This window comes from Corvus hawaiiensis, chromosome 24 (genome assembly GCF_020740725.1).
Source record: "Corvus hawaiiensis isolate bCorHaw1 chromosome 24, bCorHaw1.pri.cur, whole genome shotgun sequence".
NCBI lineage: Eukaryota > Metazoa > Chordata > Aves > Passeriformes > Corvidae > Corvus > Corvus hawaiiensis.
Window position 1 is genome coordinate 5,286,415 of NC_063236.1, and position 20,662 is coordinate 5,307,076.

Consider the following 20,662-nt stretch of genomic DNA (forward strand, 5'->3'; position numbering starts at 1 on the left):
TCAGGTGACACCCCTGGCTCTCCCAGCCTGGCTCCAGAGCAGAGGGGCTCCCGCTCCTGCCCCCTCTCTGACAGAACCTCTACAGCTGTGTGAGGAAGAGACTAAATAAAGACTCACTGTAGCTTTATTGACCAACCAGCACTGCCTGGGCACGATCCCATCAAGGGCACATCCAGCTGAGATGTGTCAGCAGCAGCACAGCATCCCCCTGCACGCTCACAGAGAAGGCAGCAGCTTCCTGACCCCTCCATCCCTGCAGCAGCCCCCCTTCACCCCTCTGCAGCAGCTTCCTGAACCCCCCATCTCTGCAAAAGCTTCCAGACCCCTCACCCCCCCACCTCCATGGGGGAGCAGCAGGGCCTCTGCCGAGTGAGGGAGGCAGGTTTGGGTCTCCACACCAGGGCGGTACCTGAGCCCCCTGTGCTGCAGCTCCCAACCCTACCCGAGCCTGAGCTGTCTGCCCCACACACCACCAGACCCCTCACCACAGCCACCGCACAGCCCAGAGCAGTGGGACCTGCTAGAATCTAGAGGGGGGAAGTTTTTGCAGACAGTAAAGACTTTATTCCCCATCTCAGCCTCAAAAACACCATGTAAATCCGAGGGTGTGATGAACAGGAGAAAGCGCTTAAGTGGATAAAGGAGCCCAAGTCCTGCCCCAAAAAGGGATTTCTGCCTCTGTTGTGCTTCCCAGAACACTCCCCATCTCATTTGCTCAACCACAATGTTTATAACTTTAAAAACCCCAGAACTCAATTCCCTGTGGAGTCCCTAACTCTGAGCTGCAGCGAGGCTGATCCGAGTCTGTCCCACCGGTCCAACAGGAGAATCACAGAAAGGGAGTGAAGAGTTTAGATGGAAACCAATTAAACCTGGGCAGCTGCCAAACTGGAGGCTTAATGATCCACAAGCTGCTAAAAAAGCAGGGAGTAGGTGAAAAGCTGTTAATTACTTGGCACTGCTGGGCATGCCTGCTTGGAGAGGTGCCACCTGAAAGCACTGATAAGGGTTTTGACAGGGTGAGCACACGTATGGTGCTACCAACACACCCCAGAAGGGCTGTCCTGGGCCTCCCAGCATCAACCTCTGCTTTTGGAATAGCTATCTCCATCCCTGGAAGTGTTCAAGGACAGGGCTTGGAGCAACCTGGGCTAGTGGAAGGTGGAACAAGATGAGCTTTAAGGTCTCCTCCAATCCAAACCATTCCATGCTGATTCTTGATGGGAGCAGAGGGGGAGCCCATCCCAGCCAGGCTGCAGAGCTCAGCTGGCCACAGCTGGGCTGTGTCAAACTGCACCACGCATTCCTGCATTGTGCTGTAATTACAGGACTGCAAACACCTCCCGTCACCTCTGTCACCTCCTGACACCTCCCCAGCTCCGGGCACCAGGGCCTGTCCTCAGCCCCAGACAGCGAATCACTGGCAGGGCCAGGCCTGGGTGGGCTTTGATGTCTCTGATGTTTTATTGCTTGCTCGGTGTCACGGCTGAGCACGCGGCCAGCGGGACGGGCAACGTGGAGCAGGACTTGGGCACTGGGGCCTCGCTGCAGTGCGAGGGAGTGACCCCCCCGTGCCACCTGCCCCAGCAGGACCCCAGGGGGACAGGGCTGGGACCCCCCCCGGCTCCGGGGAGCACTGGGGCAGGGCGGGAGGGGCTGGTGCTGCGAAGCAGCGGTGGCTGGGGGTGGCAGTGGGCACTCACTGCGGCGTGGGGCGGGTGGGCAGCACAGGATGAGCCCTGGGCGAGCACAGGGCCCAGCCCCGGAGCTCACTGCGAGTGGATCAGTGCCCCGGCGCCCTGCCCAAAGCCAAAGCCCTTGGGACCGAAGTTCTTGGCGTAACAACCTGCAGAGGATGGAAGGGAGACACAGGTGAGGCTGGCACAGGAGCGGGTCCTCCCCAAGGGGCACACCCTGCCTGGACAGGACAGGACAAGGTTTGCCAGATTCGTTGGGCAAACTGGGAGGCCCTGGCTCAGCAGGAAATTCCCCAGCTCTGTGGCTGGCACAGCCAGTCCCCGAATGCAGCTGCTGGGCCACCCCTTCCCCAGCCTCCATCCCACCCTGGGTCCCTCCACAGGGGCCTTCACCCCCACCCCTCAGAGCCCAGGACAAGCCAGCAGGGAAGGTGGGGCTCACCTTTGCAGTAGATCTCTCCATCTTTGTCTGCCAGGGTGGTGGACTCCAGGCTTTTGCCACACTTGGCACAGCGGAAGCAGGACTTGTGCCAGGACTGTGGGACAGGAGCAGAGCCCGGTCACACCCCAGGGACAGGGCAGCCACGCTCTGGTACCAGCCAGGCTCCCTGCCCTGTTTCTGATCTAAAGGGGCTGGCAAAGAGCTCTGAACGGGGTAAAAGCTTTTCCCTGGAAAGCACTGACCTCCCAGCCCCACAAGGAAGATACAGAGAGGAAACACCAGGTGTGGTCACTGCTCCAGTGCTGGTTTTGGAGACCTTTTGCTGCACTCACAGAAGTCATTTTTGCAGTAATTTCTACAATAATTTGTAAGGAGCAATCCCCCCCTCTTTGGGGACTGTCCTCTCTTAACCAGCAAGGTAAATCCCCCCCATTGTCCAGCTGAGCCCCACAGCTGCTGGATGTTAGGCTGGGGTGGCAGCAGGGATGGGACAACTGCCCCACACAACCACAGCTCCAAGGAAGGCAGCAAACAGAGAGGAACAATGCCAAAACCAGCCGGTGTTTAAAAATAACCCCCCACGGTTCCAGCAGTCCCCTGGAGATAAATGAGCTCACAGCCTTCAGGCAGACCTTGAGTAGCCAGAGCTGCTCACAGAGGAATTTAAATAAACACTTGGGAAAACATGAAACCTTTTTTGGAAGAAAATGCGAAATTCGGGGGCTGGAGGAGGAGGTATTGGATGGAGTCATCCAGCAAACATTAGCACATGAAATACACGCTCTGGAATCCTCTCTGGGTCTACTTTAATGTAATTGCTTCCCCAGCTTTGGTTCCCTGTAAACACTGGGGCCAGAAGCCAACCAGGAAACCCAGATCATGGTTTTAAGGGTAAATTCAGCTTCTGACCCTGGGCTGACCCTCATCGTGTCCATCACAAGCCAGCTGGGGGGTGATGATGCTGAGGGGCCCCTCTGACTCCTCTCCTCGCTCTGGGGATGCAGGACAAGCACAAAGGCCCAGGAGGACAGAGCCCAGCCAGGTCAGGGAGTGACCCCTCATCACCAGTCAGGTGAGGCTGTCCCACCATGGCCACCGTGTCCCCATGGTACAAAGTGAAGAAGCCTGGCCTGGTGTCCCTGACAAGCTCTGCATGTGCCTGACCTCACGGGGAGGGCAGCTCCAGCAGGGGCCTCACCCGGGGTCCCAGGGCTGGCAGGGCAGAAGGGGTCCCCAGGCCCTGCAGAGGAGCTGGGCTGGGAGCAGGTCACAGCTCGGGGTGCAAAGAACCCTGGTGAAGGGATGTGCCAGGGCTGTTAGAGTGACCTTCACACCAAACCCTGAGCTGACCCAGCCACCACCAGAACAGCCCCAGGAACATTCACCAAACCCATGCCCACAGCTCCAACACCCTGCCCGGCCTGCGGGCAGTGCTGACCACTGGAATTCATTGCCTGCCTCAAATCCCGGCTGCAGCATCCCGGCCCGTGGCACTGAGGGGAGGAGGATGCACTTTTCAGTTAACAGTGACACTGGCCATGGCACATGTCACTGCTCACCCTCCCAGCACATCCACAGCAGGATGTCCACTGTGGCCTCTGCTGTGAATATTTAATATAAAATGTGTTTCTCCCCCCTCTACACGTCTGTGACAGCACTGCAGCCTGAACAACCTGGCTTCCAGGCATGCCAAGATCTCCTTTTGGTGCCAGGCTTCCAGGTGAACGTGGCCATTGGACCCAAGCCTAGCCCTGGCAGCCCAGCCTGAGGGGCAGGTCCAGACCCTCTCCGAAGGTGTCCCTGCCATGCAGCACCCTGTGCCCCGTCCCCACCATCCCCCCTTACCTTCCCAGCTCCGATGACCTTCTCGGCCGCGTACACGGCCTGGCCACAGCGGGGGCACCCATCAGCTCCTCCCACCTTCTGGGCCATCCTGGCTGCGTTGGGGTTGGGGGGTCGGTGGGGCTGGCCCCTGTGGGTGGGAGGGAGCTCACGATCAGGGGTGCACAGGCAAGATGGAGCAGGAAAGAACTACGTGATCCCAAATCCCAGCCCAGTTTAGGAGGGAACTTTAGGAACAATGTGTTGAGCCCCATGGAAAGTTCAGCCCGAGGGCTGTGTGCTGGGAGGGGGTGGGCACCGTGCTGAGGCAATGGGGACATGTCCCATCCCATCCCACCCACCAAACAGGGTTCAGTGGGGTTCCCTGGAGGGACAGAGGGGCTGGGCAGCCCACGGACAGTGCTGGGAGCTCAGCACAGGCTGCACAGCTGAGCACCACAGGACAGGTGTGGGGAGAAGGTGCCCACAGCCCCGGTGTCAAAAACAAGACGCAGACTCACTCTTCGTATTTGATTCCCAGGGACTCGCCCTTGTCAGTGCTCAGGGTCCCTGCTCCCTGCCCGTAGCCGTAGCCCTTGGGGCCGTACTTCTTCCCGTAGCAGGACTTGCAGTAGATCTCCTCGCCATGCACGGCCACAGTAGTGCTGTCCAAATTCTTCTTACAGACCACTAGAACAGAGGGCAGGGTGTGGCATCAGCCTGCTCTGCCAGAGCTCACTAATTAGCTGGGGAAAACAAGCCCTCACAGGGACAGCTCAGCTCGGCTTTCAAGGAGCAGGGAAGCCCTTGCCAGGATCCAGCCTCGGGGAGCACATGCAAACCAGGGCAGATAAGGATCACAACAAGAGCAGTGTCTGGCTTTAAAAGGAAGCAACCACCAAAGCCAAGAGGGTGATACCAAGGGAAGGAAAGCTCTGTTAACCCTCTGGGTGCTGCTCTCCTGCAGCTGCACTTAAACCGTGGGACTGAATTTTTCCTACTGCAGGATTCCCAAGCCAGGGGATGGATGTCCTGGCCCCATGCCTTGTCCACTGCAAATCCACGGCAGGAAGCGCTCAGGGCAAAGAAATGTAAGCAAATGTGGTTTTCCTGGTGTTTGGATGGACCAAGAGCAGCCCTGTGGCCATCACCACATCCGAGGCACTGCAAGGGCTTCACACATGGGGCACAGTCACCTCTCCAGAGCTCAGAAGGCTCAAGTGACACCTTAGCCCTGGTTTGGGGGTGTGCATAGGAGGGGGTCTCAGGTGAGGAACACTAACTCAGCTGGGTGTCTGAGTCCTGGGGGTCCAATGTGGGATGTAAGATGGGACAAGAGGAGATGGCAGCCAGGCTCAGGGGCCCTGCTGAGGCCACCCACAGCTTGAGCTTGGTGCTGGCCTCAGGCTGTCTCCTGATTTTTAGGTTTCCATAGAATCACAGACTGGTTTGGGTTGGAAGGGACCTTCAATTCAGATTATCCAATTCCAACCCTCTGCCATGGACACCTTCCACTGTCCCAGGCTGCTCCAAGCCCTGTCCAACCTGGTCTTGAACACTTCCAAGGATGGAGCAGCCACAGCTTCTCTAGGAAGCAATGCCCCACCACCCTCTGAGTAAATAATTACTTCCTTGTATCTAATCTAACTTTCTCCCTTATATCTAATCTAGATTGCTCCTCTTTCCATTTAAAACCACCTCCCCTTGCCCTGTCATTATCTGCCTGTGTAAAAAGTCACTCTATTTCTCTTTTATAAACCCCCTTAAGGTCCTGGAAGTACCAGCTCCTGTCCCAGCTCTGCTCACGGCTGCCACATCCCTTCCTAGCCCTTCCTGGGACACTCTGCCCAGCCAGCAGGAGCAGGAGGCCACCAGCACCCGAACTCCAGGTGATCTGCAGTGTTCACGTGCCCTGTGCAGGATCCCAGCTCCCAGGGCAGAGCCTGCAGCGCTGGCAGCCAGCCCCAAACAGATCCGGCTGCAGCTGCCACACAGCTTCCCCCATCTTGCTTTGCACACCTTAAATGTCGAGGCTTCCAGCAGCTTCTTGGCCAGCAGAGCAGTTTCTTGGCCATTCCCAATATCACAGGAATGCAAACAGAGCAGAGCTCTCCCCTCGGAGCAGCACAAACTGAGCAGGGGCAGAGGCAGCCCTTCCATGACTAAATACGGCCGGGAGAACCCTGTGTGCCTCTGCTGGGACAAGGAGAGGAAAGGGAAGCATCTCCTGCCATCTAAGGAGGATCTGGCAGGGTCCTCTCCTGGCTACACACTCCCACCACAGCAGGAGCTGGGGATGGAGAACGGATCCCAGCTGGGAGAGACCAGAGCTGGTAACTGGTTCCAAAGCTGCCAAGCTCCTGGGCTGCTGTGGGGGTCTCTGCATTGCCCTGGGGTGACCCTGCTCAGGCAGGCCCTCAGGAGGGGAATTTGGGCACTTTCACTGGCCTTTCAAAGGGCTTTGTTGAGAGCTTTGTCCCAGGGTGGCAGTGAATGAGCTCAGTGGCATCTGGATGGATTTGGAGCTCCAGCCCAAGCTTTCACAGTCCCTCATATGTACTCACAGAGCTTTGAGAGGCAACAGAAAAACTTTTTACTCAGCCCCCGGGTTTGTGCATTGCAGAAATTCCAGTGCACTGCACTCACGGAGTTAAGGACCCTTTGTTTTTCTAAGAGCAGCTGAGCTGCTCCACAAAACAATTAGGCAAGAGCTGCCTCTGCTTTCCAAGGCCAAGGGGCTCATTCCAGCTCATTCTCCTGCACTACCCAGGCAGCTGGATCAGGGCCAGGAGTCAATCACCAAGTTGCTCCCTGAGCTCTAATGCACTGTGGTAGGCTTGGCTCCTTTTAGATGATGTTTTTGGCAGATCTGGTTGAAGTATTTGTTATTCTCCCCTAAAGATAATGGTTTCAAGTTCCTTGATGGGGCCCAAATGCAGCACTGGGGAACAGGCTGGGAATGCAGGCGCTCAGGAGCACCACCCACAGCCTGTGGCACGGACTGGGAACAGTGGGCAGCAGGGTGGGCTGGCACATGAGCCACAGCCTGAGCTGGGGAGCCACAGCCAGGACAGGCAGAGCTGCTGGGTACATGTGGAGTGGCATAACAAAAGCCAGGGACAGCAGCCCTGAGCCCAGGAGCGCTGCCTGGGCACTTGCTTCCATGAACACACACAGGGTGACCTTCTTCCTCACTCTGGCCACGTGTTCCCACCTGGAAGCAATGCCTTTAGCCTCATTTCGTGGCTCCTGGAGGCCTGCCCTGCTCTCTGGGTGCCAGCATCCCATGGCAGCAGCTTTTCCTGGTAAACCAGCTGTGTGCATAGGGGGCGAGGGCAATATTCCCCACCCTCCTTATCTGAGGCCACAGAACAAACAGGATTTCCTTCTGCAGAGCAGCTGCCATAAGAACCCAGCCTGCCACCCCCTTCCTGCCCAGGAAAAGCCTCTCTACAACTCCCCTGCGGAGCCCTACCAGCCAAAGCAAGTTTCCAGCCTGGAAACTCCCACATATGGGAGCTCCTGGCCACGCTGGCCACCCTCCACACTGCAGGGAGCACAGGCACAGCAGAAGTCTCTCTCTCCCTCTCCCACATCTGGATCCAGCTGTATATGCTGCATCCCAGGCAGGCTGGACAAGAAGTATCCAGCAGCCAGGCCAGGGGGACACAGGAGCATGGCAGGGACCATCCAATGAGGACACTGGTGTTTCGCTGCTGGAAGAGGTCAGTTCCAGAGTGTGCCTGTTTCCAGATGCCAGCTCTGCTTGCTGCTCCTATGGAAAAGATCCCAGCTGCGCTCCCTGCTGCAATGGGATGGTGACACTGGGACCAGGGCACTGGGACCAGCTGAGGAAACATTAAACCTCAGTGGGGCCACTCTGGAGGTGCACTTCTGCTGTTCTGTGGCAGAGGCAACATCTCAAGGAGCCATCAGCAGACGCAGGCAGCAAGTGTGCTCCTGTCCACAGGATTCCAGAGAGGTTTGGGTGGGAAGGGACCTTAAAACTCATCTTGTCCCACCCCCTGCCATGGGCAGGGACACCTCACACTAGACCAGGCTGCTCCAAGCCCTATCTCCTGTGGGCACAGGAGAATCACTGGTTCTGATACGTGGCAGTCTCCAGGGACAGGGGACAGTAATCTGGTACCACACAGGCTGAGGACACTGCTCATCTTTTGCCTGAAAGGTCCTGCAGCCCCTCTGGATGCCCCAGGTTTAAGGAGCTGCTCTCAGCACTGTAACACCACCAGCCCTGGGATCTCCAAAGGCAGGGAAGGGTGTCTGGGGACTTGCAGCAGGATCTCAGCAGAATTTGTAGGATCCTGTAGAGGGGCAGAGGAAGGGAGCTCAGCACTGGATCACTCCCAGCCAGATCCTGTTCTGCTGCCCCTCCCTGGAGGAGCACTTTACACTTGTGTATGTTTGGTCCAAACATATGCCAGAGACACCCTCAGCAAGAGTGCATCTGCAGATAGGCTGGAGGTGATGCTTCAGCACTTCTCAGGAGGCTTTCCATCAGCATAAGGGCCAGGACAGGACCACATCTCCTTCCCATCATCCCTCAGACATGAGGAGATTCCACACCAGTTCCCCAGGCTCAACCACCTTTTGTGGCAAAGCCACTTAGAAGGCTAAAGCACCATCTCCGAGCATCGCATGGGATGTGCCAGCTCCTGCCACCACTGCTGGGAGAGGCCCTGCCTCATGCTCCCACCCTAAACATCTGGACACAGACCAGAGGACCCAGCCTGGCCTTTCCCTGGAGTAGAGACAGACTAAGTCTTTGTATGGGTGCTGGCTGAGGTCAGCCCCGACAGCTTGGACAGCCCCTGTGTCCTGGGATGATCCGTGTTCCTGCCACGCCAGGGGGTCTGGAGAGATCCCGAGGAGCCCACACCCAGGAAGCAGAGAGGGGGTCAGGGAAGGGGTGATACTCACTGCACAAGAAGCAGGACTTGTGGAAGCTGTTCCCTTCACACTGCACCTCCTCAGCGAAGTACACGGCCTTCTGGCACACCCCACACTTCTTCCCTCCTCCCCAGTTTGGCATCCTGCAGGGGAAAGCACAGTCAGGAACAAGGGCAGAGCTCTGCGGGGCCGGGATGGGGCAGCTGGAGCAGGCAGCAGAGCTCCAGCAGCTTTCCCACATCCCATGTGCAGAGAGCACCCGCTGTGTTTGCAGGGTGCCCAGACTGCAGGGCTGGCAATGAGCAGAATCAGCAGAACTCAGGGAGCCAGCACCCAGCAGTGCCAGCTGCCTCCCAGGGACCACGGGTCCTGTCTGCCAGGAGCAGCAGAAATCCCTGTCCTGGAGCCATGAGACCTCACAGCCCCCGTCAGTGCCAGGAAAAGGGAGGAAGCAGGACAATGCTGGGAGACGGCGCTCACGGAGTTACCCAGGCACCTCCTCAGGTCACAGCCCTGCTGTCACCCCATGCCACGGCCAGGGGACTGTGACAGAGCCTTGGTGCTGGAGTGACAGCTGTCACCCCCCTGGACACAGCCCCAGCTTCTCCGGCCTGACCAACTCCTCCATCTCAGCCACTGCAGGGCTGACCCCTGACCCCACCAAACCCCAGGCTCTGGCACCGTGTCCCACAGCACCATCAGCTCCTGCCTTGTGGGGCCAACCCCTCCCAGGCACCCCCTGCACTCCGGTGTCTCAGTCTCCTGCAGGACTGCAGGCAGAGTCACGGAGCCTGGAGAATCTGACATCAAGAACACAGTGCAGGGCAAAGACCTGGGCACCAGCCTAAGCCACCATCCAGCTCCTCAGCAGGCTATAAAGGCTTCTGTTTCTCTTTCCTGAACTGCGGCAGATGGTGTCTGATGAGACACCATCAAGAGGTCCCTGGATTTGCAGATAACCCCAAAATACTGGGTTGCTTACACGAGCAAAGCTCCAGTCCCAAGGGGCCTTGACACTTGTGAAGACTAGGTTAACATAAACCTCAAGACTCACACAATAAAGCCCTGCAAGGAGATTCTGAGGGAGCCAGGCTCGTTGAGTGTGGCCAAGAGGAAGCTAAGGAGGCTCAAACAGCAACCCGGGGTTGCTACAAAGACAATAAAACACTTTTTGGAGAGGCCCAATGATACAAGAAAGGTCAATAGGCACAAGCTGCAGCTTGAGAGGTCTCCAGGGCCCTCTTTCCATCAACACCTCTGTAATTCTCCATCCTGCTCTCACCTGGGGACAGGCAGCAGAAGTCGCCATGTGCTTCCTGACCCCTGAACAGCTAAAGCAGCAGGACAAGGTCCCCAAAAACCAAACCCCATCTTCAGAGTACAAGATTTGCCAGCCCACCACATGTGTAGGATCTCATCACCTCCCTCAGCTCAGCTGTGTGGAGATGAGGAAGGGACCTGGGTCTGCCGGGGCACACCAGGAGCCTTGGAGCCCCCCCCTGCAGCAGATTCAATCCCCTGGGGCACCTCAGGCAGCTGAGGCCCCATCCCTGGGCCTCCAGTCCCAGTGGCTCTCCCAGATGGGGAGGTGGGTGCTAAACCCAGCAGGACTGGGGGTTGTACAAACATCAGACAGAGATGGGGAGCATGAAGGGCTCACAGGCACAGCAAGATCCCTACACCTCCCAGGTCATGGGGAACTCGAGATCTTCCCTGTGTGAGAGGATTTTGTCAGGAAAAGGGAAACTGATCCTAGCCTGGTTACCAGGACAGGGGTCAGAGCTGACTTGCTGACCCCACTTTATCCCAGCCACAGCTCCCAGATGCCAAGAGGGTCTCAGTGCAGGACAGACAGACAGACAGACAGAGAAGTGGAGGGTGCCAGGAGCAGGGGCTGGAGAGGCTGTGCTGGCTCCTGGGAGCAGTGTTTGGGGTGTGATCAGAGCAGCTGGGAAGTCTCTTTTCCAAAGGCCCCGCAGGCTGGGCCTCCCGCTGTGCCAAATCCCTCCCAGCCTGGTTCTTCCAGTCCCAGCCCTTGGATTGCCTTAAAAGGACACACGCCGTTTCTCTCCAGAGCCTGGTTTTTTGCCCTGGATCAGGAGGAGGGCGTGACCTGGTTCAGGAGTTTCCTTGGAGGGCAGAAACGTCCAGCAGCACCCCCTGCCAGCCCCTGAGCCCCTTCAGCCCCTGCGTCAGGAATTACACATCTCTGGCTACAATTTTTCTGGGTCCCCCAGCCCTTTCCAACCACCACAGCTGGCAGACCCCACCTCTTGGATTCCCCAGGCCTTGTTTTGGGGGCAGCCTCTTGCCAGCCCATCCACGAGTGCCCCCCACGGTTTGGGACCAGCTGCTCCCCTTTGCTTCCACAGCACATTTTGTTCCCCTCAGAGCAGCAGCAGCAGCAAAGGAAAAGGCTTTGTTTGTCCTGAACATCAGGGCACCCCTGACCAAACCAAGACATTAGCAGAGGGGACACCTTCCCCTGAGCTGCCTGGAAGCCTAAAAGAGGAGAAAAACTGCTTCTGGGTGAAGTTCATCTGACATTTGCCACAAGAGGGGTCCAAACCCTCTTGCTGCTGATTTTCCTCAATCCACCATGGGAAGGCTGCAGGTGCCTCCACTCAGTTTAAATGATGCCAGGTGATTTGAGCAGGTGACTCTCACCATGAAGCACAAACACAGTCCCAGCAAAGCCACATCCCAGCAAAACCTCCTAGCACCCACCAGGATGGGTTTTCTGAGGGGAGAGACCATGGAAATCAGTTTGTCCTGGGGATCCACATGAAGGCTCACAGCTGGACACAGAGAAAGCCTGAGATAAGATTTACATTGCTAAAAATTCCCTGTTAGTCCACAACACACCCCCCACATGCTGAGAGCCCAGCAGGCCACACAGAGACCAACGAGCAGTTTGTGCTATAGGCTGGCATCAGCAGCAAAAAAAGGAATAGAAAACCCTGCTCTGGGTGCCTGGACCTGACCAACAAAGTCCTCACAGCTGCCATCCAGACAGATCCATCCTCCCAATTCCCTAAGGAATGGCCACTTTAAGATATGTCACAGTGTTTGCAATCCTTTTAGCATTATTTTCAGAATACTTTGCGTATTTTGCCCAGTTGCAACACTCGGTGACCACAGTCACACTTCTCCAGGTCACTCTGGTCCCCATGCAAAATAAGGAACAGGAGGTGACAGTCCTGCAGCCAATGACCTCACTGAGCACAGGCACGGGGCCACCCAGGGCTGCCAAAAAACCAAGATTATTCTCCTTCCCCCCTGCAGCTCCACAGTCCATGGAGCACAACTCCCAGCAAACATGTCCAGAGCCCTACAAACACCACCCTCGGTGCCAAGCAGGGCTTGGCCCTGGAGCCACTCCATCATCCACTACAGATAAGGGAAGAGGCCCCGAAACCAAGATCCCATCCTTTAGCAGCAGCTGCACTGTGAGGAGCACAGACACAGGGGAGGCTTGTGCAGAACCACCCAAAGCTGACCTTTGCTGGAGATTAACCCCAGTTCCAGAGTCTGATGTTGCAGCAGTCCAGCTCTCCAGACAAGACCAGCTTGGACGGGGCTTGGAGCAACCTGAGATAGTGGAAGGTGCCCCTGCCTGTGGCAGGGGGTGGCACTGGATAATCTTTGAGGTCGCTTCCAACCCCAAACTGTCTGTGGTTCTGTGAAATCTGGGCTCAGACTCACCTGAGGTGCTGTGTTGCACCAGTCTGGGAGGCAGTGTAAGCTACACTGAACAACCAGGCATGAACCAGTATGGAACCAGTATGTACTGGTGCTTCGGGATGTCATCACTGGCTGTAACGGGAAGCAGTGAGCAGATGCAGCCATCAAGCAGCAGAAACACAGTCATCATGGTTTTTGAATGGGTTGAAAGGTCAGTGTGTTCCTGTGACTGCCCCCGAAGCTGCCACCCTCCACCCTGCCCTTCTGAGAGCAGCTGGGTGGGAACTGCTGGAGCTGGAGCAGCACCCGTGGCTGTGTGGATGCAGCTCCATGGCCATGGGAGCACTCAGGGCAGGGCAGGTCCTACCCCGTCACACTCGGAGGAACATCCCTGCAGGCCACCGGGATGTCAACCCAACCATCCAAACTTCTGCAAGAGCTGGAAAACCTTCCCGTGTCTGTGCCCTACTAAAATCCTACAGTAATTAATTGCAGAGCAATCACTTTGTGCTTGGAGATCACTGAGGAACAGCAGGCTCGTGCTGGCCCATAAAAAGGGGTGGTTTTTTTCCCAATGAGAGCATTAAAACAAGTGAATGACAGATGAGCACCATCAGTGCTGCACAAAATTCACTCCTAGGGATGTTCACAGCAGTGCAGGCAGAATTAATTCATGCTCTGGCAGAGTCAAAGGGCAGGAGGACACAGCAGGAGCCCCAGGCCCGGGGGACTGAGTAGTGCCTTCCAGTTTACAGAGCAGCTGGCACGACCATAAAATGGGCAGAAATTTGAAGCAGGAGGGACCCAAACAGATGAGACATGGGCAGAGCAGAGAGGAACCAGCTCCCAGGGACACACCAGGGAACATCCCCTGGGAAAGCCCCGGGACATGGCACCAGGGGTTCAGCACTGGGACCTGCAGTCGGACCCACGGGGGACCCTGCCCCAGGCAAACAGGAAGTGTCACAGAGCAGCTTTCCTATCACCTGGGCAGAGGTGGGAATAGCCCTACAAGTGGAAAGCGAGAACTGTCCCCTTGTCCCCTGCTGTGTCATGAGCTGGGAGGAGCAGTAACGTGAGGAGTCCATGGGCCACCAACAGTGTAAACAAGGATAAGCGAAGGTCACGTGTGACCCAGTGATGTTGAACTGGTGAGCAAGAGAACGGGGACCTGAGGCTGGTGAGCTCAGAGTCATGGAAAAACGCTGGGAAGTACCAGGGAGAAATCACAGAGCTGCCCCAGGAGATGCAGCTGGATCACATCAGATGCCTCTGAGGGCTTTGCTGGGATAGGAGGGGAGGAAGTCAGGAGGCTCTGAGCTCCAGAGTGATGCTCACATGGGGCTCATCTACTCTTATGACTCCAAGAGCAGTCAGGCTTGACTCCATCAGCAATCACAAATGATTCTGCTGCCAAGGCAGCCTCAGGTCGGCTGTGGAGAAAAGAGGCCTAAGAGAGGCCAGCACAGCACTGAGCCACCAGCCTGATGGCTCTCACAGCCATGGGCCTCTGCCTGCGCACACACTGCTCCCAAGCTTGGCTTACAAAGGCTCCTCGGAAGCAGGGTCCTCCATGAAGATCCCAACTGGATCCAGAACAAAAGCAGCAGCATTTTCAGGGACGCTTAGGAAAGCTCCTGACTCCCACAGGGATCAAGATCCATCACCTGACCCAGCTCACCTGAGCTCCCCCAAAGCCCTGAAATGCCCCAGTTGGTCGCGTCCTCCCCACTTGGTGCAGCCTCCCAGGAGCAGGAGCCGAGCTCAGCTGCTCTGAGGCAGCGCTCAGGCACTGCCATCCCGGCTGGACAGGCCCTGATGCAGGGCACAGCAGAGGCTGGCACAGAGCCCGTGACCCACGGGAGCAGCACAGCCCTGAGCTGTCTGTGCAGCAGCGGCCCCGAGTTCCTTGGGAAGGGCTGAACCCTCCCCAGGGCCCAGTGCTCAGCCACACCACTGCACCTTGCCAGCCTCACCCCCAGCAGAATAATGCAACATCCTGAGCTGGAACTGACCCACAAGGATCACATCCAGCCCCTGGCCCTGCACAGACACCCCAACAATCCCACCCTGTGCATCCTGGAGAGCCTTGGCCAAATGCTCCCTGGAGCTCTGGCAGCCTTGGGGCTGTGCCCATTCATTCCCTGGGGAGCCTGGGCAGTGCCCAGCACCCTCTGGGGGAAGAACCTTTTCCTGATCTCCAGCCTGACCCTCCCCTGACACAGCTCCAGCCCTTCCCTGGCTCCTGTCCCTGCTCACAGAGAGCAGAGATTGAAGCTGTCCCTCCGCTGCCCCTTGGGAGGAAGCTGCAGAGCCCGGGGAGCTCTGAGCTCAGGCTCCTCTGCTCCAACAGGAACAGACCAAATGACCACACTTGCTCCTTGGAGGCCTTCTCCTCTCACCCTTCCCCAAGCTCTGGAGCCAGGAGGAGCAGCACCCAAAGCCAGCCTCACCCCTCACACTGTTTTAGCATCGGCCCCTTCTCACGCAGGGAGAGACAGAAGATCTGATCCAGGGACTTGGCAGCAGCTGCGGTTTTTGCCCAGTGCTCCTGAACCCCCTGCCACGGGCTGGGGCTCTGAGGGCTGCAAAGCAGCACCTGGAGCTGTGCTCGAGCGTGTGCCCAGCCTGGTGCACGGCAGCCCAAATCTCCTCCGGGAAGTGAGCTAAGCCCACAGCTGAGCTGCCTCAGGCTCCCTGGAAATGAGCTTTACTGAGTGCAGTCGATCGGATGAAAGAGATTCGGCTTCCGCATCCCGCCATGTGCGCGGTGCTCTGGCACTGGGAGCAGCCTCAGGGGGTCCCACCGCTCCCGTGCCCACCCCACGGGCACACGGGGGGGGCTGTGCCCCTCTCCAGCCCCGCATCTGCCCCGCTGCCGGGTTGTGGGCGGCGGGGATGCGGCAGCCTGGGGGGATGGAGGGAGGGAGAGAGGGATGGAGGTAGCGCCGGGCTGGGAGAGCGGCAGCGCCGGGAACGAGCGGGGAGGCGGCTCCGCTGCGCCTGGCGGGACCCGGCGGCGCCCCCGCTCCGCACCCACCTGCGGCCGGGCCGGGGACGGTGCCGGGGTCGGTGCCGGTGTCAGTCCGGGGTCGGTGCCGGTGCTGGGTTCCGTGCCGGTTCCGGTGCCGGAGTCGGAGTCGGTGCCGGTGCCGATGCTGGTCCCTGTCCCGGTGCCGGTGTCGGGAGCCGCGCTGGGGCCGGCGGCCGCTCGGCGCTTTTGTCGCTGGCGGGGCAGGGCGGGTCGGGGGCGGTGGCGCTCGGCGGCGGGACTGATGTCACGGGGCTGGGGAGGACGGCACCGCCGGGCCGGCCCCGACAGCGCCCGGCACCTCCTGACGCTGCCCGGGACCCCCATCTCACCCCCGGGAGAAGGAGCGTCCGGGACAGATCGGAGAATGAACTGAGAGCAGCCCTGGAGAGAAGGACGTGGGGGTGCTGGTGGATGAGAAGCTCAGCGTGCCCCGGCCACGTGCTCTGGCAGCCCAGAACCCCCCCGTGTGCTGGGCTGAGCCCCCAGCGTGGGCAGCAGGGCAGGGGGGGATTCTGCCCCTGTGCCCCGCTCAGCTGAGCCCCCACCTGCAGAGCTGCCTCCAGCCCTGGGTTCCAGCACGGGAAGGACCTGGAGCTGCTGCAGCGAGTCCAGGGGAGGCCACAGAGCTGCTCTGAGTGTGGGACTCCCTCTGCCCTGGAGCCAGGCTGGGAGAGCTGGGGGTGTTCACCTGGAGAAGAGGAGGCTCCAGGGAGACCTTACTGCAGCTTTTCCACAGACAAAATGGAGCTTATGAGACATAAGCAAGAATTGTTGTACAATAGGGGTGGTGAGGCCCTGGCACAGGTTGCCCAGAGAAGCTGTGGCTGTCCCAGCCCTGGAAGTGTCCAAGGCCAGGTTGGATGGGGCTCGGAGTAACCTGGGATAGTGGAAGGTGTCCTTGCCCATGGCAGGGGTGGGACAAGATGGGCTTTCAGGTGCCTTCCAACCCAACCCAGGCTGGGATTGTGACTCTCATGACAAATTGCAGAGCAGGGGAGTGAAGAGAGACTCTCTGGCAATGGTTCCCATGGGAACCCCCCCCCCCCCCCCCCCCCCAGCAACGCTGCTCTGGGTGCAGTCAGAGGGGGGAGAAATATGCCCAGCCCCAAACTGCACGGGAACGGCTGCAGAGGTGTTGGGGAAGCACTCCCAGCACAGCTGGAGGACAGGGGGGGTCTGGCTCCCTGTGAAGGGAGAGCTCTGAGAAGTGAAGAGGCCAAAGCACTGCAGGAGCAGAGACACTGCTGCCTCTCCCTGATGTCCCACAGACCCTCTGTACCCTCACATGTGTCCCTCTGAGCCCAAACATTTCCAGAGCAGCCTACAGAAAGTGTGGCTGCAGGGCTGCAAAGCTGCTTTTCCCTTTTTCCTGTGTGTTTCTATGCCAGGGCAGTACAGGAGCCCAGGAAGGCCCAGGACCTTGTGACAAACAATTCCAGGGCTCCAGGGGACACTGTTCACACCCTGGAAACCAAGGGTGGTCCACGTGTGGGCCCTGCAGCCTGACCCCACGCTGAATGTTCTGTCTGACCCTGCTCACTGCTCCCGTGCTCAGCACCCTGGCAGGACCCCACATCCCACCTGGATTTTGGGTGTCTGCTGATCCCTGCCTGATTTGCTGCTTGCTGGGGTACAAACTTCTGCTCTCCTCCCCTTGGGAAACACCGCCCGGCATCTGTCCCCCTCTGGCACTCTGGCACTGCCTATGGAGGAGGGCAGGGAGGGGAGTGGGACACCCTCCCTGATCCCAGCAAACCCCACACAGGGACAGGAACCAGGTGGCACCGGACAGGGAAAGGATCTTCCCTTTCTTAGGCATTTTTAGTGTCTTGGAAGACTCCAGGAAGATTCCATCCATCAGTGTTCTGTTGCTTGGACCTGGAGGCCAGCAAAAGGCTGTCCTTTCCAGGAGCAGCTCCACAGGAAACTCCTGGAGGGGAAGTAGGAGAACAGAACAGTTTTGCTGGTGGCTAAACAGCTTCCCACCCTGAGCTGCTGCCCTGGGAGCCCCTGTGCTCCACGAGGATCTGCCAGCCCTTGCAGCAGGTGAGGCTGGAGAGAAGCTGGATGCTCCAGTGCTCCTGATGGCAGTGGCCATGGACAGGATTGTCAACGGAGGCCAGGGTGCCCTTGGCAAAGGCTCCCATTGAATTTCTCTGGCCTGGGCTGGCCTTTTTCTCCTCGACAAATGGAAGTGGGCACTGAGGAACAGGCAGCTGGCACGAGGAGCTCTCTGGGGCCCAGGGACCCTTCCCACTCCCACTCCTCTCCCGAGGCACCGCGGCTCGCCGGGGGCCAGCACTCTGCTGGCAGGAGCTGGGGAGCCCAGGCTGCTGCAGCTGCTGGGATTGTGCAGCTGAAACTGGCAGGAAGGGAGGAAGACGGAGCGCAGCAGGGAGCTGCTTCCTTTGGACCTGGAAAGCTTTGGCACCAGATTCCACAGGAATTTTGCTGTGAAGCCTGGGCTAAGAAATTCCTGGCAGAACTTGAGGCCATTTCCTCTTGTCCTGTTGCCTCCTACTTGGGAGAAGAGCCAGGCCTCCCCGTTGTTCCAACCTCCTGTCAGGTAGTTGTAGAAAAGGAGAGGCTCCCCCCAGAGCCTTCTTTTCTCCAGGCTGAGCCCCCCCAGCTCCCTCAGCCGCTCCTGGGACTCCAGACCCTTCCCCAGCCCCGTTCCCTTCTCTGGACACGCTCCAGCCCCTCATGTCTCTCTTGCCATAAGGGCCCCCAGACTTCCTCCAGGACTGGAGGTGCCTCAGCAGTGCCAGCACAGAGGGACAGGCACTGGTCCTGCTGGCCACACCGTGGCTGGTGCAAGCCAGGATGCCACTGGCCTCTTTGCCCACTTGGGCACACTGGCCACTCATGTTAAACAGCTGTCAACCAAAACATCACCCACTGCAGCTGCTCCTGGTGGCCAGGGATCTCCCACAGGTTTCCCTGAGGCCTTGTAGAGCATTGGAGACATATCCCAGAGCTGATGTCACCGCAGCATTTGGAGATGAGCATCCTTTCCCTGGGGGCTGGGAAACCTCTGCCAGATGGCTCAGAGGCTGTGCCTAAACCAGGGTGCAGGAGATGGTGCTGCAGATGCCAACCTGCAGCAGACTTGGGCAGATCTGCCCCCTCCAGCCTCCATCCCACAGGAGCAAGGCAGGGGCTGCCAGGTTTCAGAGGCTCTCCTACTCCTGTTTCTTTTCTCCAGAAGAGGCAGAGCAGGTGGATTAAAAGCTGCCTGTCAGCTTCAGAAAGGATCCCTGTATCCCCCAATTCCACTGCTGCAAACTCCATCTCTGGTCTTTGCTCTGAAGGGGACCAGGCTTGTGAAGGACCCCATTGCAGAGGGAGCGGGGCCCAGGCCTGGCTCCTGCCAGCACTGGCACTCTGGCCTTGTGTGACACTCTCTGCCCCTTTTGGCAGTGCAGAGAGCCCAAAGCCCATCCCAGATCACCTCCCAGTGTCTCCCCAGCGGCAGAGTGGTGTCTCTTGGGCTCTGTAACCTGGGGCTGCCTGGGGCTGTCCCTCTGCCTCTCACCTGCTGCAGCTTTCCCATCTCCCCAGCAGCACCCAGCAGAGCCCAGGGATGCAGGAGAGCAGTTTTCCGTTTAGGGACTTACAGCCAGGGGACGGTCAGCCTCTTCTCCCAGGGAACAAGGGACAGGACAAGAGGAAGCGACCTCAAGTTGCCCCAAGGGAGGTTCAGGTTGGGTATTGGAGAAAACTCGATGGTGATTGCAGCTTCGAAACTGCTGAGCACCTGCCAGCCAGGGCAGGGAGGAGGAGATGTCCTGCTGCCGAGCCAGCAACTGGGGTGAAAATGCTCTCCTCTGATGAACATGGTTCATTAAAGTCTAATTGTATCGTTAACACACCCCTCCATCCCAAAGGTCCCCCCCCCCCCCCCCCGTATAACCACCTCTCACTGGGGTGATCTTTGTGACTTTACCTTTAAAAGCAAAGCAAAAGAATTTTACACCTTTTACATAAAGGTCTGCATGACTTGAGTCACTCAAGTTCCACCTAAACAGGACGAATTTAAAAAGTAAGTTGAGAATGAAGGCAAAGCGAGGGAAGACTCCATGGTAACTGCAGGGCTCAGTTGATGGGCTGAACCTGCCTTCTTCCCTGTCAGGACCTATTGGGTAAGAACTGTACTCTGTGCACACTGAATGTTTAATTGGGGATTAAGGCTTGTCTTAATCTTTGAACACGTTTATGCAGTCAGATCCTATCACTGACACATCCTATCCCAGACAATCCTCGAACTGTAACCTGTCACAGTTTTATATCAATAAAGAGAGTTATTCTGTAAACTCTGAGAGTGAGTCCTTCCCTGGAGTCGCCAGCAGCAGGGAATATACTCGGATAAAGAGGAAGAGCCCCTGAGGAGTCAAAAAGTGGGAAGAGTTGCCGAGTGCTCTTCCTTATGCTGGAGTAAGTCAGTGGAACCAGCCTCCGATCCAGCAGGATGGCTCGGGGAAGGCTCCCCCTAACGGGACGCTGACAGACTGCTCGGGCACAAGGGTCTCGGCTTTGCTGGGGCACTGAGAGACAAATTAAACACTGAGGGTCAAGTAAATCTCCCTACACTAACAGTAAAGAAAATCCCTTTTCACGTGGCAGATGCGGATGTGGCACTCAGGGACATGGGTTAGTGCTGAACGTGGCAGCGCTGGAGGAATGGTTGGACTTGACACTCTCAGAGAGCTTTTCCAGCCACAAGGGCTCTGGGATTGTGCAATTCCCTGCGTCCCGGCCGGGCAGTGCCGTGGCTCCCAGCACCAGCTCGTGTTGTGCCATGGCGGGATGTGGCAGTGGGAAGGGCTGGCACCCTCTGCTCTGCACGGCTCCAGCTTCCCCAGGCAGGCCCAATTCCACCTGGCAGTTCCACCCCCTCCAGGCCCATTTCCCAAAGCACTCAGGGAGATCTGCACGCACGGTGCGGCTGAAACGGGCCGGGCTCTGCCACCGGGGGCACGCGGGAATGCTCACACCAGAAGGTCCAGCCAAAGAGTGTCCTGGGACAGTGAGCTGGGGCCAGAGGTGCCCAAAGCAGTGACCAAAACCAATCAA

The 20,662-nt window shown here is 58.1% G+C and overlaps 1 protein-coding gene across 1 annotated transcript; it reads right to left on the reverse strand.

Moving 5' to 3' along the window:
• Positions 1 to 1,440: 1,440 nt before the first annotated feature.
• On the reverse strand, positions 1,441 to 15,686 carry CSRP1 (cysteine and glycine rich protein 1). The gene is made up of 6 exons (XM_048328235.1): positions 15,596 to 15,686; positions 8,902 to 9,014; positions 4,482 to 4,650; positions 3,985 to 4,111; positions 2,140 to 2,233; positions 1,441 to 1,846 (listed from the first exon to the last, which is right to left on the reverse strand). Exons 2-6 carry the CDS (start codon positions 9,011 to 9,013, stop codon positions 1,770 to 1,772), a joined length of 579 nt encoding a protein of 192 aa, XP_048184192.1. The 5' UTR covers position 9,014; positions 15,596 to 15,686; the 3' UTR covers positions 1,441 to 1,769.
• Between the last annotated feature and the right edge of the window lie 4,976 nt (positions 15,687 to 20,662).

What these genes read in the sequence shown, in the direction of transcription:
- CSRP1 (XM_048328235.1), bottom strand. Translation starts at nt 9,013, where the DNA reads ATGCCAAACTGGGGAGGAGGGAAGAAGTGTGGGGTGTGCCAGAAGGCC. An exon ending in CAAGTCCTGCTTCTTGTGCA is followed by an intron (nt 4,651 to 8,901) that starts GTGAGTATCACC and finishes CCTCTGTTCTAG; the next exon opens with TGGTCTGTAAGAAGAATTTG. An exon ending in AGGTCATCGGAGCTGGGAAG is followed by an intron (nt 2,234 to 3,984) that starts GTAAGGGGGGAT and finishes CCTGTCCCACAG; the next exon opens with TCCTGGCACAAGTCCTGCTT.